General features: G+C 56.4%; 1 protein-coding gene across 2 annotated transcripts in view; it reads right to left on the bottom strand.

Annotated features, from left to right (window-relative positions):
- Nucleotides 1-542: 542 nt before the first annotated feature.
- GCK (glucokinase) overlaps nt 543-16,087 on the bottom strand; it is a 35,821-nt gene continuing 20,276 nt past the window's right edge. For both annotated transcript variants that reach the window (XM_084615409.1, XM_084615410.1), the window contains exons 6-10: nt 15,725-15,824; nt 7,740-7,923; nt 4,160-4,315; nt 2,012-2,245; nt 543-1,016 (exon numbers count right to left, since the gene is read on the bottom strand). In XM_084615409.1, coding sequence (XP_084471535.1) covers nt 872-1,016; nt 2,012-2,245; nt 4,160-4,315; nt 7,740-7,923; nt 15,725-15,824 — 819 coding nt within the window. In that variant the 3' untranslated portion in view covers nt 543-871. The remainder of the gene's footprint in view (nt 1,017-2,011; nt 2,246-4,159; nt 4,316-7,739; nt 7,924-15,724; nt 15,825-16,087) is intronic.

The following is a 16,087-nucleotide window of genomic DNA, read 5'->3' on the forward strand; positions in this document are numbered from 1 at the left end:
GGTGTTCGTACAGCAGCCAGTGCCATGGGGCCGTCGGCCTCTGGGCACAACCAGAAGAGAGAGGATCTACTGCTATCCCTAAAGGAACCCGGGCTGCACCACGGCGAGAAGCAGCCCCTGGACGGGACGGCCAGAGAAGGGGGTAGATCAGAGGCAAAGCTTTTGGCCCTGTTCGGCAGCTAGATCTGGAGGGACAGGAAAGGGCAGGAGGGGACATGAAACCCTCCCAGCTGCTCTCCTGCATGAGATTCCCGCCAGCTCCATCCCAGCCTGGGCTCAGCAGGCCCAGCGGCCCCCGGGCCTCCGGCTAGCAGAGAGGCCATTCTCTATCCAGCCTCCTCCTCCCGCCTGTCATCTCGCCAGCCCTCCCCCGCCCCCCCAAGCACACGCCAGCCTGCCACCACTCAGGGCAGTCGCTGGCTCCTGACACGCCCCCGACATCCACGCACCTGATTGGCCGAGAGAAACGCAACCCTCGACCGCCGTTTGTGCTGATTGGAAGCCGTTTCGACGCCCCCGTCTCGTTTTAATTCCTGAGCCAATCAGAAGAGAAGGGTCAGAGGACTCCCCTCCCCCCCCCCGCAAACCAATCCTAGGAGGAGACCTCCTCGGGAACCTATTGATTGCGTAGACCGAGAGCCCGGCCTGGCAGCAGCAAAGAGGGCGGAGGAACAGCAAGGGGACAGAGCGCAGCTGGGATGGCTAGCGCGGCGGCTAGGACAGGTGGGCGGCAGGTGGGCGGGGCCAGGGACTGCCCCGCCCCTTCACTTGTTGTTTCCGCTCCTGGGCGCGCGCGCTCTAAAGAACTCGGCACGGAGCCACGTCCCAGCCGCGGCTGCTCCTTCCGTGGTCCTTTGGCCAATGGCCCCGCTCACCGGCCAATCAGGCAGGCCATTTTGCACGCTACCGCCGAGATCAGGGCGGCCCCCCTGCCGCTGCCCTCCTCTGACTGGAGGAAGGTGATGTCGCAGCCAGGCGTCAGCTGTCTGACGGTCGCGTGGAACTGGTCTTTGAAGCTGGGGAGAGAGGAGGCGGCGGGGTCAGGCAGAACGGTCCGCTGAGCGTACAGAGAGACTGCTGCCGCATCTCCCTGCCCTGCCCTGCCCGACTTCCTGCGTGACCACGAGCAACTTACTTAGCCTTTCTGTGCCTCAGTGCCCCCATCTGTACAATGGGCACAACACTGCCCAGGGGGGCAGCGAGCATAAATATGGTGATGGGGGTCATCTAAAGATGGATTCAGGCTCTGATGGTGCCCACAGGGGTGAGGTTCCGTTGTGCGGGGTGCTGCCCCGCGGCGCGTCCGATCTAAGGCAGTTTAGACCTCCGGGCCGTAGCCTGGCACAACTCTACAGTTTGCTAACCCGCCCCAAGAGACCTGCAGGCTGTGAAGGCTTTTCAGTTCTGGCAAGTCTTAGCACAGGTCAGAGCCAAAGTGCTCCCGGAAAGGCAGCGAAGAAAAGACAGTTCTCGGGCTGACCCCTGCCCGGCCCGACCCGCTGGCTTGCTGAGGAGTGTCTGCCAGCTGATGGATCCCCCCGGCCGTGCCCTCTCAAGGCATTCCAGCTCCTTTCCAGTCTGTTCCTTTTTCAGATGCTGCTCTTTTAAGCTTCCCAGTTTACTCCCTTCTCCACTCCCCCCTCCCCTCCCTCTCCCCCCACCATCTAGAGGTCCCAGATCTCGGTGGCCCTTCTATGGCCCAGGAAGCTGAAGTCCAACCCCCACCAGCACCTGTAAAGCTGGCCAGAGAGGGCCTCGGCAGCATGCAATCACTGCCGGACTGGAAGCCCAGGGCCAGCCCTCAGCGCTGTCTCTTGCAGCCGCTCATTGCTAAGGCACTCACAGTGCAGCCATTGCCCGGATAAGGGCGAGCGCTCCCTAGTGGCCCCGCAGAGACAGGCCACCCACACGCTCCTGTCTGTCAATCATTCCGTCTGATGCAGCTTTCCAGGGAGGCCGTGACGGGGCTGGGGAGGCGGCTGCCCGGGCACTTCCCTGCGTGCGACCTCACCTGGGGTGGAGCTTGTAGACCGAGCCATCGACTCCCACGGTGATCTTCAGCCGCTCCTCGCTCCTGCTTTCCCGCATGCGATTGATCACGCCGGCCAGCCCCGCCGAGCACATCTGCGCCGCCCGCGTGGAGACGCTCTCGCACGCCATCCGCACGATGTCGCAGTCCGTGAGCGAGGGCAGCAGCTCGAAGGACGTCAGGATGTTGTAGGTCTGTTTCCGGTCATCGGCGTCGCTGGGACAGAGAGCGAAAGCATGTCAGCCTCCGGACGCTAGGGCGTGCCGAACTTGGGGGGCAGGCCTGGCGCTGCTGGGGCAGCTGGACAAAGCCAGCGGATGGGTGCAGACAGCTAGCAGGCTCCTAAGGCCTGGTCGGTAGCTGGATGGAAGTTGGCTTTGCTGACTCAGGAGAGGACACGCGTTTACCCCTCTGGAAAGCGTTCTGCTGGTTTGCAGTGCAGCTCCTCACCAGAAGTGGCTGCATTTCAGACTGCTCATACTCCTGGGAAGAGAGCAGCAGGACAGCTGCTTGTAACAGCAATACGTGCAGTTACCTGAGATAGGGTGCAACACAGACATGGGGGCAGGGGTCCGGCTACCCCGGAATTGCCCTCTGGGGGGGCTTCTTGTTCCACCCAGCCCCTGTAACAGATGGTGCTGGCCAATGTGAGGTACAGGAGACAGGGCGAGAGGGCCCTTGGGCTGAGCCAGCCTGGCAGTGCCTATGTTCCTACCTCACTCTCAGCTCTACGGTACCGCCTGTAAACCCGCTTTTCCAATGCCTGTGAGACTGCAGCCTCCTTCCCAATCTCCTCCAGGTGCCTCCAGCCCCTCCCACCAGACGATGTCTGGTCTCGAAGGTCTGCAAGCAGGTGTCTCTGCCCATCCCTACAAACACAGCCCATGCTTCCGGGAGCCCGCATGGCTCCGTGTTGGTAAGGCCCACAGGAATGATCTGAGGTCTGGAAAACCTGCCACACAGCGTGAGACTTATGAAGCTCCCTTTGTTTGGTAGAAGGCTAAGAGGTGACTTGGTCATCACCTGCTAGAGATCTCTGATTCTACATGGCTCTTTAATCTTGCCGTAAACAGCAGAAGGAGATCCAACGGTGGGAAGATGAAGCTAGGCAAATTCAGATTAAAACTAAGGTGCATTTGTTTAGGGTAGTTAACCACTGGAAGAATTTACCGAGGGGCGTGGCGGGTTCTCCATTGCTCGGAGTCTTTCAGTCTTTCTCAGAGACCCACTGTAGCTAAGAGAGGAGTTCTGGGCTAGACGCAGGAATCTCTGGTTGAGGTTCTCTGGCCTGGGTTCCGCCGGAGATGGGACGAGATGATCAGAAATCCCCAGCTGCCAGAAAGGCCCCTTGCACCGTAGGCTACCAGGCCTAACTTGGTGCATTTTAGAGGGTTAGCTTTAGAGCAGCTCTAAGTCCCGTGATCTTAGAGCTGCAAAGGGAGGGCAGTGGGGCCAGGCCCGAGAAGCTGGGCTCAAGAGGCCAGGTGCAGAGAAAAACAGCCACAAATAGCAGGCAAGGAAAAGTGAGCTAGGCCGCCCCCTCTTCTACATGGGCGCAGCTGTGTGGGAGCTGTGAGCTCCCTTAGCAAAGAGCGTTCACTGAGTGGAACCATTCCTGCGGCTCCCACAATCTTGGAGCCGATTCCTCAGTTCAAGTGCTAACAATCCCCCGCAATTTTTTCAGCCAAATTGCTCAAAGGAGGGCAGTGTCGTTACAGATGGGGACACTGAGGCACAGAGCGGGCAAGTGACTTGCCCAAAGTCACCCAGCAAAGCCGGGGATAGAACCCAAGTCTCCTGAGCCCCAGTGCAGTGCTCAAGCCAGTACCACTGCAAGGTGTGAGGGTACCTGCCGCAGCTGTGTGCGAGTCCCTGTCAGAGGGGAGCTGACATACACCCCTTGCACATCAGCTCAGAGCCCAGTGGGGAATGGTTGTTGCTCTCTCTAGTCATACATATTGCAGCTCAGTGGCCGCTGGGGGCCGCGGGAGTCCAGCTGTGCTCTGGGGCTGTAGGGTGGGATTATAGCTGGGGCACGGGATGGGAGAGTGGGGGACGGTTTTAGGAGTCCCTGAGTTGCAGTGGGTGGGGCTGGCTGAGCATTGGGCGGTTGGGGAGGCCACCCCGTACCTTTCGATCTGTGAGACGAAGCGGGTTTCGAAACTGCCTCTGGTTTTCAGTTTCTCAGACGCCTCCCCGTGGAAGAGCAGATTTTCATTGACCAGTTTGAGCAGCACCAGCCGCACGATCTCTCCTATGTACTTGCCTCCGATCATCTTCTCGTAGCTGGGTGGGAACAGAAGAGCACCACCGGTCAGGGCCGCGAGGACACAGACCCTCCGCCTGCTCTCGGTCGGACCCTGCTCTCCTGCAACGGGGGGTATCCTAGGCCTGGAGACCTGTCTCGACACAACCCCGGATGAGCAAGGCTGCCGCTGGCTTTCCCCTTCCTCCTGAGAGGGCAGAGGCCCTGCTCGGCTTCTCCTCCCCTGGGTTCTGCCAAGGGGACATGTCCCTACTCCCAGTGTCCGTGGGGACGGGCCTTGTGCAGACGCTCAAGCAGGAGAGAAACGCCTTGGCTGGCAGTGAGCAGAGCCAAAGCCAAGTATCCTTAAAAAATACCCCTAGGCTCTAGTGCAAGAATGCAGAGTTCCCGGCACGGCCCATTGGCTCAGGGAACCCTGCCTGGTGGGTGTTGCAGTCCTCGAGGGCTGCCATTTACCGTGTGGTCCATGCGGCCAAGAGCCTGTGCGGGAGGGAGAGTCAATGCTGGAGGCCAGGGGCTTGCTCCCCTAACTGCTGCACCGCAGCAGGGCCATCCCAGGCGTGTGCCGCTGGCCTTGGCAGGATGCAGCTCTCACTCTGGCCACGCAGATGTGAGCAATTCCTGCTGCCTGCGGTGCCCAGCAAATGCAACGGCCGGTTCCGGGGCCTGCAGGGGGTGGGGGAGTTACGGGCAGGCCGTGCAGAAGGAACTGGAACCAGACGCCAACCACCTGGGCCCCGCCGGAGAACCTGGGCCAGGGTTTCCATCGCCCCCTCAGTAGTGTGATAGGTGAAGGAGATCAGGACAGTTACATACCAAATACGCTGACTGGCTCAAAATCTCCGCTGTGTTAGAGCCTCACCCAATGCTCTGGGGCGGGGGAGAAGGTGGCTTTGAGCCCCCCATGATCCCTGGCTCTGTTGAGGGCCCAGCTCACTCCCCACCTCAACTCAGAGCCACCTCCGGACTGCTCTAACTTGTGCCGGCTTGTATCAGGCCCCGAGGGACCATTACACCGCAGGGGAGCCCTGGAGTGTAGCATCCTCCAGTCATACCCTCCTCCAGCCATCGTATCCACTGAGCTCAGGGGGGCCAAGCGAGGGGGCACAGAGCCAGCGATTCATCCTCTGCAAATGTCTTTACGGCCTCTTTGCCCCATAGCATGGGCTAGGATCGGGCCCACTCTGATCCTGCAGCTACGGAGATGCTTAACTCAAATGGATAAGCAATTGATCGCTTATTCAGATGGCCACGCCCCTCGGGCAGCAGCTGTCGGCTAATTCCCCAGCCCTGCCCTGGCACTTTTATTTCAGGCCTTGGTAGGTTTTGCGCTCTTCAGCTCTTAAGGCCAAGTGGCGGGTGCCCTTTCCCACCACCGGCAGGGCACTGTAGAACCGAAGGGATGGAAGACGCCCCGGGGAAGCAAAGCTGAAGCCTCGGGGACCTCCTCTGTCCGTTCAAGGTGAGTGGGACGCTGGGCTGGGGACAGCCCGAGAGAGTGAAGGGGAAGGGAAAGGAGAGAAGTGAGGAAAAGCACAAGAGAGAAACGTGTATTTGTCAGGGTGTCGGGGTGTGAGTGTCGATTGCTCTGTGTATTGGTGTGTGGATACGGGAGTGTGTTTGTGGGCATCTGGGGGCGTGAGCGTAGATTGCTCTGGGTGTGTTTGTGTATTGGTGTGTGGATTCGGAAGTGTGTTTGTGAGGGCACCAGGGTGCGGGAATGCAGACTGCTCTCGGTGTGTGTGTTGGTGTTTTAGCGTGTGTATAGGGGAGTGTGTATCCAGGTGTGTGAGTGTAGATTGCGGGTGTGTGTGTGTGTAAAGGTATCTGTGTCCTAGGGTGAGTGTGCACGTGGCTGGGAGTGGATGGCTGTGTACAGGGGTGTACGCAGGTGTGTGTGAGCACAGAGTGCGGGGGTGAGTGTGTAAAGGTATCTGTGTCCTGGGGTGAGTGTGCACGTGGCTGGGAGTGGATGGCTGTGTACAGGGGTGTACGCAGGTGTGTGTGAGCGCAGAGTGCGGGGGTGGGTGTGTAAAGGTATCTGTGTCCTGGGGTGAGTGTGCACGTGGCTGGGAGTGGATGATTGTGTACAGGGGGTGTACGCAGGTGTGTGTGAGCGCAGAGTGCGGGGGTGGGTGTGTAAAGGTATCTGTGTCCTGGGGTGAGTGTGCACGTGGCTGGGAGTGGATGGTTGTGTATAGGGGTGTACGCAGGTGTGTGTGAGCGCAGAGTGCGGGGGTGAGTGTGTAAAGGTATCTGTGTCCTGGGGTGAGTGTGCACGTGGCTGGGAGTGGATGGCTGTGTACAGGGGTGTACGCAGGTGTGTGTGAGCGCAGAGTGCGGGTGTGTGTGTGTGTAAAGGTATCTGTGTCCTGGGGTGAGTGTGCACGTGGCTGGGAGTGGATGGTTGTGTACAGGGGTGTACGCAGGTGTGTGTGAGCACAGAGTGCGGGGGTGAGTGTGTAAAGGTATCTGTGTCCTGGGGTGAGTGTGCACGTGGCTGGGAGTGGATGGTTGTGTACAGGGGGTGTACGCAGGTGTGTGTGAGCGCAGAGTGCGGGGGTGAGTGTGTAAAGGTATCTGTGTCCTGGGGTGAGTGTGCACGTGGCTGGGAGTGGATGGTTGTGTACAGGGGGTGTACGCAGGTGTGTGTGAGCGCAGAGTGCGGGGGTGAGTGTGTAAAGGTATCTGTGTCCTGGGGTGAGTGTGCACGTGGCTGGGAGTGGATGGCTGTGTATGGAGGTGTGTGTGAGGCGTATGTGCACATTTGTGTTTCTGAAGGGAGACGCGTGGGTGGGTAAGCGGACATGGGTGCAGTTATGGGTGTGTGAGGGTGTGTGTCTGTGTGGGGGGGGTGTTTACACGTGCTGGTATATTTGAGGTGTGTCTGAGGGTCTGCGAGTATGTGTTTAGACACACTTGAGGGTATGTGAGAGAGAGCGAGCGAGCCGGAGCTCGGGCCGGTGAGCGGAAATTGCTCTCACTGGTTTTAACACCGCCGGCACTGATCGTTCAGTTAGTGACGGTATTTTCTGAGCTGCAGGAAAACATCCATTTTTCCTCTTTGCTGGGCTCTGCACATTTCAAACACCTCCAGCATATCAGCCTCCTGCTCCCCTGCTACTGCACCTCAGTGACCAGGTGAGCGCGCCTGGGCAACACCCACACTGGGACCTCCGAGAGAGGGCCGTTCGGGGAGAGCCCCACAGACCCACTTCTTGGCCCCTAGGCCCACACTGTCACCAAGGGCCGACTTGCCTGCCGGGGAATTTAAAGCTGCACTCTCAGAACCAGAGCTGAGCAAACCACGCTGGAGATGAACTGCGCCCACCCTCCGCTGAACTAGGAGCCGCGGCCGGCAGAGTCCAGCTCTGCGGCCTGGCCGACAGCAGGGAGGAAGTCAGGCCCAGGGAAAGCAATCATTTTATCTGTCGTGTCCCTTACAGCTGGTGCCCGGGGTTAAGTGAGGTCTCGTCCACCACGTGATCATACTCCAGGAGGAACTCGTCCAGCTCCCCCGAGGCGCCGAAGGCCCCCCACTCGGTGTTCACGCACATCCGGCCCTCGTCCCCCTCCACCAGCTCCACATTCTCCATCTCCTCCATGTAGCAAGCGTTGCAGCCGGTACCTGGCAGGGGACACCAAGCCGGGGATTAGTCTCACGGTGGCGAGTCCCTGGCAAAGCGCCCTGTGACAGCTGGCGATGCGGGCTTTTCGGCAGAGAGGGCCCTGCGCTTTACTCACTGCCCGAGCAGCCAGCGGACTTTGAGTCTGTGCGGGTATCCGGTTTACAAGGGGCAGGGGCACGGGTTTAACACAGGCTGTACTGTCCGTGTGCCCCCGATACAATTCATAGAATCATAGAATCATAGAATATCAGGGTTGGAAGGGACCCCAGAAGGTCATCTAGTCCAACCCCCTGCTCAAAGCAGGACCAATCCCCAGTTAAATCATCCCAGCCCGGGCTTTGTCAAGCCTGACCTTAAAAACCTCTAAGGAAGGAGATTCTACCACCTCCCTAGGTAACACATTCCAGTGTTTCACCACCCTCCTAGTGAAAAAGTTTTTCCTAATATCCAACCTAAACCTCCCCCACTGCAACTTGAGACCATTACTCCTCGTTCTGTCATCTGCTACCCCTGAGAACAGTCTAGATCCATCCTCTTTGGAACCCCCTTTCAGGTAGTTGAAAGCAGCTATCAAATCCCCCCTCATTCTTCTCTTCTGCAGGCTAAACAAGCCCAGCTCCCTCAGCCTCTCCTCATAACTCATGTGTTCCAGTCCCGTAATCATTTTTGTTGCCCTTCGCTGGACTCTCTCCAATTTATCCACATCCTTCTTGAAGTGTGGGGCCCAAAACTGGACACAGTACTCCAGATGAGGCCTCACCAATGTCGAATAGAGGGGAACGATCACATCCCTCGATCTGCTCGCTATGCCCCTTCTTATACATCCCAAAATGCCATTGGCCTTCTTGGCAACAAGGGCACACTGCTGACTCATATCCAGCTTCTCATCCACTGTCACCCCTAGGTCCTTTTCCGCAGAACTGCTGCCTAGCCATTCGGTCCCTAGTCTGTAGCTGTGCATTGGGTTCTTCCGTCCTAAGTGCAGGACCCTGCACTTATCCTTATTGAACCTCATCAGATTTCTTTTGGCCCAATCCTCCAATTTGTCTAGGTCCTTCTGTATCCTATCCCTCCCCTCCAGCGTATCTACCACTCCTCCCAGTTTAGTATCATCCGCAAATTTGCTGAGAGTGCAATCCACACCATCCTCCAGATCATTTATGAAGATATTGAACAATTTCACGCCCCGTCCTTACAGCCTGTTTCATAGCATTTAAAGCCAGAAGGGAGCGCTAGTCTGAGCTCCTGCTTGGCACAGGCCATTATATTTCAGCCGATACCCGTCGCTGAGCCCAATGAGGCCAGTTAGGCTAAAGGGTTTCGGTCCTCAGGAGGCTGAAGTATTGCAGCCACAGACAGAGAACAGGAGAGACTGAGGTGCTACCAATGGCTGAGGTCCCTGCCAGGGCAGGGAATGGATTAGGTGAGACATGCCCAGATGATGCCAGCAGACCACCCATGCCCCACGCTGTGGAAGAAGGCGAAAGCCCTGCAAAGTCCATACTCCTCCTTTCACCCACTCTCAGCGACCCAGCTCTGAAATAGCCTGGCCGATGCAGAGCTCTCCAAGCCCTGGGTCAGATCCACAGCCGGGGGCGATCAGTAGATCTCTGCCAATTAAGCCCAGCTGAGGATCTGCCCCACTGGTCAGTTGGTTATCGCTCCTTGAGGGATTACGGGGTCACCTTTTTCTCCTGGAGCAACCGGGATCTGGGGTGTCTCTTGTATTATGACTTGTCTGACCATAGCGCCTACGAGCCCCCGTCATGGACCAGGCTTCCCTGGTGCGAAGTGCTGCATCCAAACACAACAAAAGACTGTCCCTGCCCTGAGAGAGAACAAACGGGTACAGGCAGACGGGGGAGTACAAGGAAACAGTGGGACAGTATTGATCAGCAGGGGTCTCAGCACAGCAACTGCCTGGCCGATATGTTTTTTGCAGGCAAAGGCGAGTTTTAAGGAGCAGTTTGAAGGGGGATAATGAGGTAGCTTTGGGGATGTTTACGGGGAGTGTGAGGGACAGCAGGGGAGGAAACGCACAGAGGCTCCTTTGCAAATTTAACAAGTGGGCAATGGAGGCTGGGACCATGGTGGTCAACAGCTCAGTGGTGACCCAAAGAAGCAGGGTGGGCAGGGCCTTGAAAGTGAAAGTCAAGGGACCACGGTGATCTTTTTCTCGGACTCTGCTCTCTGTAATGGTGGCCCTGCAGGGCTGAGCGGTTATTGGTGTGTCCCCTGGAAGCCGGGCCCTCGGGTTGGGCAGTCTGTTCGTCCTTGTGCACTTCTTCCGGTTGCATTGGTAAGTGACGAACATGGAGCTGCTCTTTCATAATTTAATACTCCTGCATATATTCCCAGCTCAAAACTCAGGAGTCAGGCCTCCAAAAATCATGAGTTTGGCTTAGAAATCACGAGATCTTTAAAAAATAGTAAGTTTGGGTTCGTTTTCCTTGTCTTCTGGGTTCTGAGCCTTTCGAGTTTACCCAGGTCACACTCTGATGCTTTTCTCTGCAACCAGGAAAGCTAAAAATGTATTTTAAAAAAACAACAACAGAAGTGCAGATTCTCATTCTAATCCCGTGACTCCAGGAACTGGGGCTTTGAGAAAAAAACATTAAGTACCACAAGACGCGTGACACAATCACGAGAGCTGGCAACTCTGCTCCGTGGGATGATGATTTCTGTCGGAATATTTTGGATTTAAGTGCTTCTCAATTAAATTAGGGATCTGTCAGGCAGGAGAAAGAAGACGGTTCAAGTTGGTCACCTGTCAGTGGACTTAAGAGTCACTAAGGGACAGTGACAGAAGTATGAGCTGCTAAGTTGACCAAACTGGCTTGACCAGCAATGGAAAACGCCTACTAGTGCTTGAGAGAGACAAGGGGGGTGAGACAGTGTCTTTTACTGGACCAACTTCTGTTGATGGAAGAGACAGAGACAAGCTTTCAAGCGTACACAGTGCTCTTCTTCAGGTCTAATGCGGTGTCGTGGATGGGGACCCACGTATGGTATCTTCTCCATCCCTCCACACTGGCTTGATATTGTGGGCAGATCGACTAAGCCCAGCGTCGTGTCTGGCTCACCCCGATGGGACCGGGACAGCACTACTGTATGAAGTTCTCTTTCCGTATCTTTTCCTGGGCCTTTTTATCCCGACCCTTTTCACCTTGCAGGGAGACTCATTTGAAAGGGGACATTATTGCAGGCTTCTTGCCCTTCTCCTCCACGTCCATGTGGGGCGGGGGGCAGCGGCTGCCCCAGGCTCCTGCTGCCTCCTGCTGCCCCAGCCTCCCTGGGGCATCCCCAGGGTCAGCCAGGTGCCCCAGGCCTGCAGTGGGAGCGCTCCCCTCACTGGGCTGCCGTGGCTGGCCCATGCCCCCAGCAGCCGTACTCCCTCCAAGGGGCACCGCAGCAGGTTCAAGCCTCCTGCAGTACGCAGAACGCTGGCAGCAGGGAACCCACCAGTCTGATAGAGGAACAAGCTGGGCGGGTCTGGAGGGGCTAGATCTGCCTACAGGGCTACCCCTACACTACCTGCTACCACCACTGCATAAGCAGAGGCAGAACTGGGGTCTTCCCCGAAGCGCAGGCCCCAGAGCACTAAGGGAGAATCTCTGCAGTAGGACTCAGGGCCAGAGCTGGGCACACATATATCTGGCTCGGGTTTATGATGGCGCCTTTCATCCTTTAGCGTTCACATCCCACAAACTTTCAAGTAACTGAGTTTCGTTGGCACAAATGTTTGAACTCAGTGGGGCCCCAGCCTCTCCGTGCTCAGCTCCTCGTCTGCACGGTGGGATTACAGTACTTCCTGGCGGCGGGGGGCTGCCGTGAGGATATACACATTAACGATTGCGAGGTGCTCACATACCACAGTGCTGCGGGCCCGATAAGCATGTTAGATAGCAAGCTGCTCGCATGAATATTCTTGGAAACCAAGTGTTAAATTCAAGCACACAAATCGTCATCTTCGAAGTGCTGCACCCTCCTCTAACAATGAGCAGAAACCAGACTGCGTAACTTACCTGATCTATCACAACTAAGTCACACCGCTTGAATTTAAATATCTCGGACGAGGGTGAACTCATTGACTAAACGACCGCAAAAAGATCAGCAACACATTCTGCTGGCAAATGAACTCAGAAAGCTGCAGTCAGTCGACAAGATCTCCAGCAGAAAGAGGCAACATTTGTCAAATAAGTTCTTGGGTACAGATGATTCACGCGGTTCTCTACGTGTGAGACATACTTGAGCCAGTCTGACAAGCCAGCCGCTAGAGGGCATAGCTACCACTTACCGCTCCTCCAAATCATTGTACCATAGTGTTGACCTTTGAGGAAAAGAAACGATAGAAACCGAATCCTTGTCCACATGAGAAAATACTGCCTACAGGTCTATAAGCAAGTCCCCCACTAGGTCACAGGTAAGAGTGCAGGAAATCCCACCTGGAGGCAGTGACATGGCAGCACTGGCCAATCCATATTGATTCCTGTATCTGGCACTGGTGTGACCGCTCCTGGAATACGGTGTCCAGTTCTGGTGACCACAATTCAAGAACAATGTTGATACATTGGAGAAGGGGCAGAGAAGAGCCACGAGAATGACTGAAGGATTAGAAAACCTGCCTTTTCGGGAGAGACTCAAAAAGCTCAATCTATTTAGCCTAACAAAGAGAGGGTTAAGGGGTGACTTGATCCCAGTCTGTCAGTGCCTACATGGGGAACAAGTATTTAATACTGGGCTTTGCAATCTAGCAGAGAAAGGTCTAATACCATCCAATGGCTGAGAGTTGAAGCTAGACAAATTCAGACTGGAAATAGGGTACAAATGAGTGAGGGTCATTAGCCATCGGAACAACTTCCCAAGGGACGTGGTGGAGTCTCCATCACTGGCAAGTTTTAAATCAGGATGGGATGTTTCTGTAAAAGATCTGTCCTAGTTCAAATGGGAATTATTGTGGGAAATCCCATGGCCTGCGGTCTAGGCCTGGGGTCTACAGGAGGTCAGACTAGCTGATCACAGGGGTCCATTCTGGCTTTGGAATCTATAAATCCATGGCCTGCCCTGGTGATGCCAGCAGTGACCATACCCTGTTGGGGGAGCCCGCGGCCCTCACCCACCGGGGAGGTCTGTGGCTGCTTGGAAGGAGCCTATGTGTTAAACTCACCTGACTGGCAGCTCCCACTCAGAGATGAGCTCATCTCTATTCTTAGTGTGTTTGCTGAGCGAGCGTTGTTTACCCCGGGCGAGCGGAAGAGGCAGCCATGCGAAAGGCCCAGATGGAGCTGTCGCTGGCGACACTGAGTGGCTCCCGTGCCCCATGGGGGAGGCGGCCTTGCTTCTCCACCTGCCCCCGCTGAGGGGGACTGGGCACCGCACCCAGGGCTCCCTCCCCGGCTGCTGCAGGAGGGGCCCCGGGCTGCTGTCGGCTGCTACCATTCCAGGAGGCCGCAGCCTGCTCATGCACAGGGTATCCCAGCATTTCTAACAGCGACCTGCTGTCACTGTGCTTGGCTCAGGCTCGGTGCCTCTCCGACGCCCGGCGCACTGCGGCATCTCCGGGCGGGCGGCTCGGCATCGCTGCCAGCTGTGTCCGCTCAGCAAGGATCTCATGGTGAATGCAACGGGCCTGAATCTCTAATCACCTGCACCAGTGGGTGCTCCGTGGAACCACTCCTGATGAACACGGGGTGAGCGGGAGCTGAATTGGACTCTCGGGTCCCTCAAGGTGTCAGCCGGCTGCCTGCCGGGGTCAGGAAGGATCCCCCCCGCAATGCACTATGGGATGGCCATGGCTGGAGACGGGACACTGGGTGGGGTGGGCCAGGGCTCTGAGGGGGCACCGAGTAGTCCCTCCCCTAGTGTCACTGACTGGTTGTTGTTCCCATGCCCAGGGTCTCTGGGGTTGGGAAGGAATTTCCCCCCTGGTCAGATTGGCAGTGATCTCGGGGTTTTTTGCCTTCCTCTGCAGCATGGGGTGCAGGTCCCTCGCCAGGATTATTTGGGGGTATCTCACAGCCGTTTCCCTGCCCTTACAGGGCACAGGTGCACCCTGGTAACTCCTAATCTCAGCCTGTGGCAGACCACAGTCTCGTGTCCTGTGGGCTGTGACACCTGGGTTGTTGGGTTAGTGTTCAGGTGCTGGGTGGGGTGGGTGGCCTGTGATACACAGGCTGTTGGACTGGTGGTCCCTTCTGGCCTAAAACTCCAGAACTCTATAACAGGGACTCTGCCCATTTGCTTTGGGCCTCGCCCATAACTTTGGGCCCACCCCCCAGCCTTTCTCCTGCCAGCTTTCCTATGTCCTCTCATTCCCAAGTCCTTCCAAGGGAGCTCTGCCTCCCTGATCCACCTGGCAGCTCTCCACCCATAGAGCCCATTTGGCACACAGGGGCTGGGCTGTGAGTAACTCCCTCAGCTCTGCTCTATCCTCCTCATGGGAACCAGCAGCCGGCAGTGACTCTCAAGGTGATGCTAACTGCTCTTGGTAGGGCAGGTTATCAGCTCACGGAAGTCAGAGATGGAAGAGGTAATGTCCACACATGGTATCAAGTCTCAGTGTCCCAGACGTGCCCCCAGCTAACCGATAACTCAATGAACGGCGATCTCAGATCAAACAGGCACAGTCAACAGAACGGTCATTCCCCATCCTGGATCACAATTCACACCATCATTGAGCCCTAAGCCCTGGTTCCAGATGCGGAAGTGCAGGAGCTCACTTCGATCTCCTTGTTTGAGCCCAGCACTTTCTCACCACAGTATCCCCAGAGCAATGGGGAGGCGGGGAGCAAAGCCTGTCTCCAAGGAAGCTAAGAATGATCTTTATTTAGCCAGTCCTCTAGGGGCTTCGCTGTCGCTATCTGTTTTATGGGAAAGGCACCCAGATATTATGGTGATGGGTGGAAGTATTCAATCCTAAGATAGATAAATAGATTGAAACCTACTGGAGCGTAGACAGGTACCAGTAGGAGAGCAGCTTCCACAGAACAGATGAGCAAGGACTTTATTTCCCACAAGATCTCCATTACACAAACCTACATCAATTCCAGGCTTAACACTTCCATTGGAAGAAATGCAAACAGAGCAGTAATGTGACGCTGGGAGATACACAACAATAAATAACAGCTGGAAGTCAGCCAGTGTGCTCACTGCTCCCCCACGACGGAGCCACCATCATAGAGGGCAGAAACAGAGGGTCAGAGAAATCAGCACGGTTACTTGAAATACCAGAGACACCCCCGGTACCGACTGATCCTGGAGAAAAAGACAACAGGATCCCGCAAGGAACAACTCAAGGGAGGAGGGAATGCGCATCGGCATCAGCAGAATCATTGCGGACCCCAGGGTTACTAAGACCAGCTGCTGCATCTAGAGGGAGCCTGACATTGCAACATTGTTAGCCTCAAGGGACGCTCAACAGTAGTTGTGTCCAGAGAAATCCAGCTGGAGAGCCAGGCCTTTGAGAATGCCCGCTGCCAAACAGATGATGTCAGAGCAGCTCAGCGGTGGGGCTTTCCTCCAACCAACCCGCCTCCTGAGTGTTACCAAAGGTGACACATGGCATGGCCTTGCTCCAAATCAACTGAATAGCCTCCCGCCCACTCCCACACTGAGCGGGACTGAGGACTACTCTGCTTCCTCCTGATGCCAACAGGACTGGAATGAGCCCTGAGAATGGACCAGCAGGAATTCCACTTGGACAATCCACATCAGAGAGCCCGCGGTGTCCATGGGCAGGTGGGGAATGCGCCCAATGTACTCTGGGATGAGGGGAAACGCCCAGGTGGGCAGGTATCTTACCCACTATCATGCCAACCTCACACCGGTGATCTTCATAGTAACAGGAAATCATTGTAGCTACCGTGTCATTGACCATGGCGACCACGTCCATCTCGAAATCCTGCGGAGGAGCATACAAAAGAGAGGTCACGATCCCCCAGGCGTTCCAGAGAAGAGCCCAGACAAAAGGAAGCACGCGCCCGGGTACAGAACAATTCCAGGGCAGGACCCTGCCGCTAGTAAGGGGCATGTGGAGTGCCCAGTCCACTGATCCAGACTGAGCAGCCAAGAACGCTTCTGCTGAGTGAGGATCTCTCCAGCCCACCTTCCCACTGAGGATGTCCTTGAGGCTGAAGGAGCAGGAGGATTGCAACGTGCCCCCAG

This window comes from Lepidochelys olivacea (genome assembly GCF_965140295.1).
Source record: "Lepidochelys olivacea isolate rLepOli2 genome assembly, chromosome: 26".
Lineage (NCBI taxonomy): Eukaryota > Metazoa > Chordata > Testudines > Cheloniidae > Lepidochelys > Lepidochelys olivacea.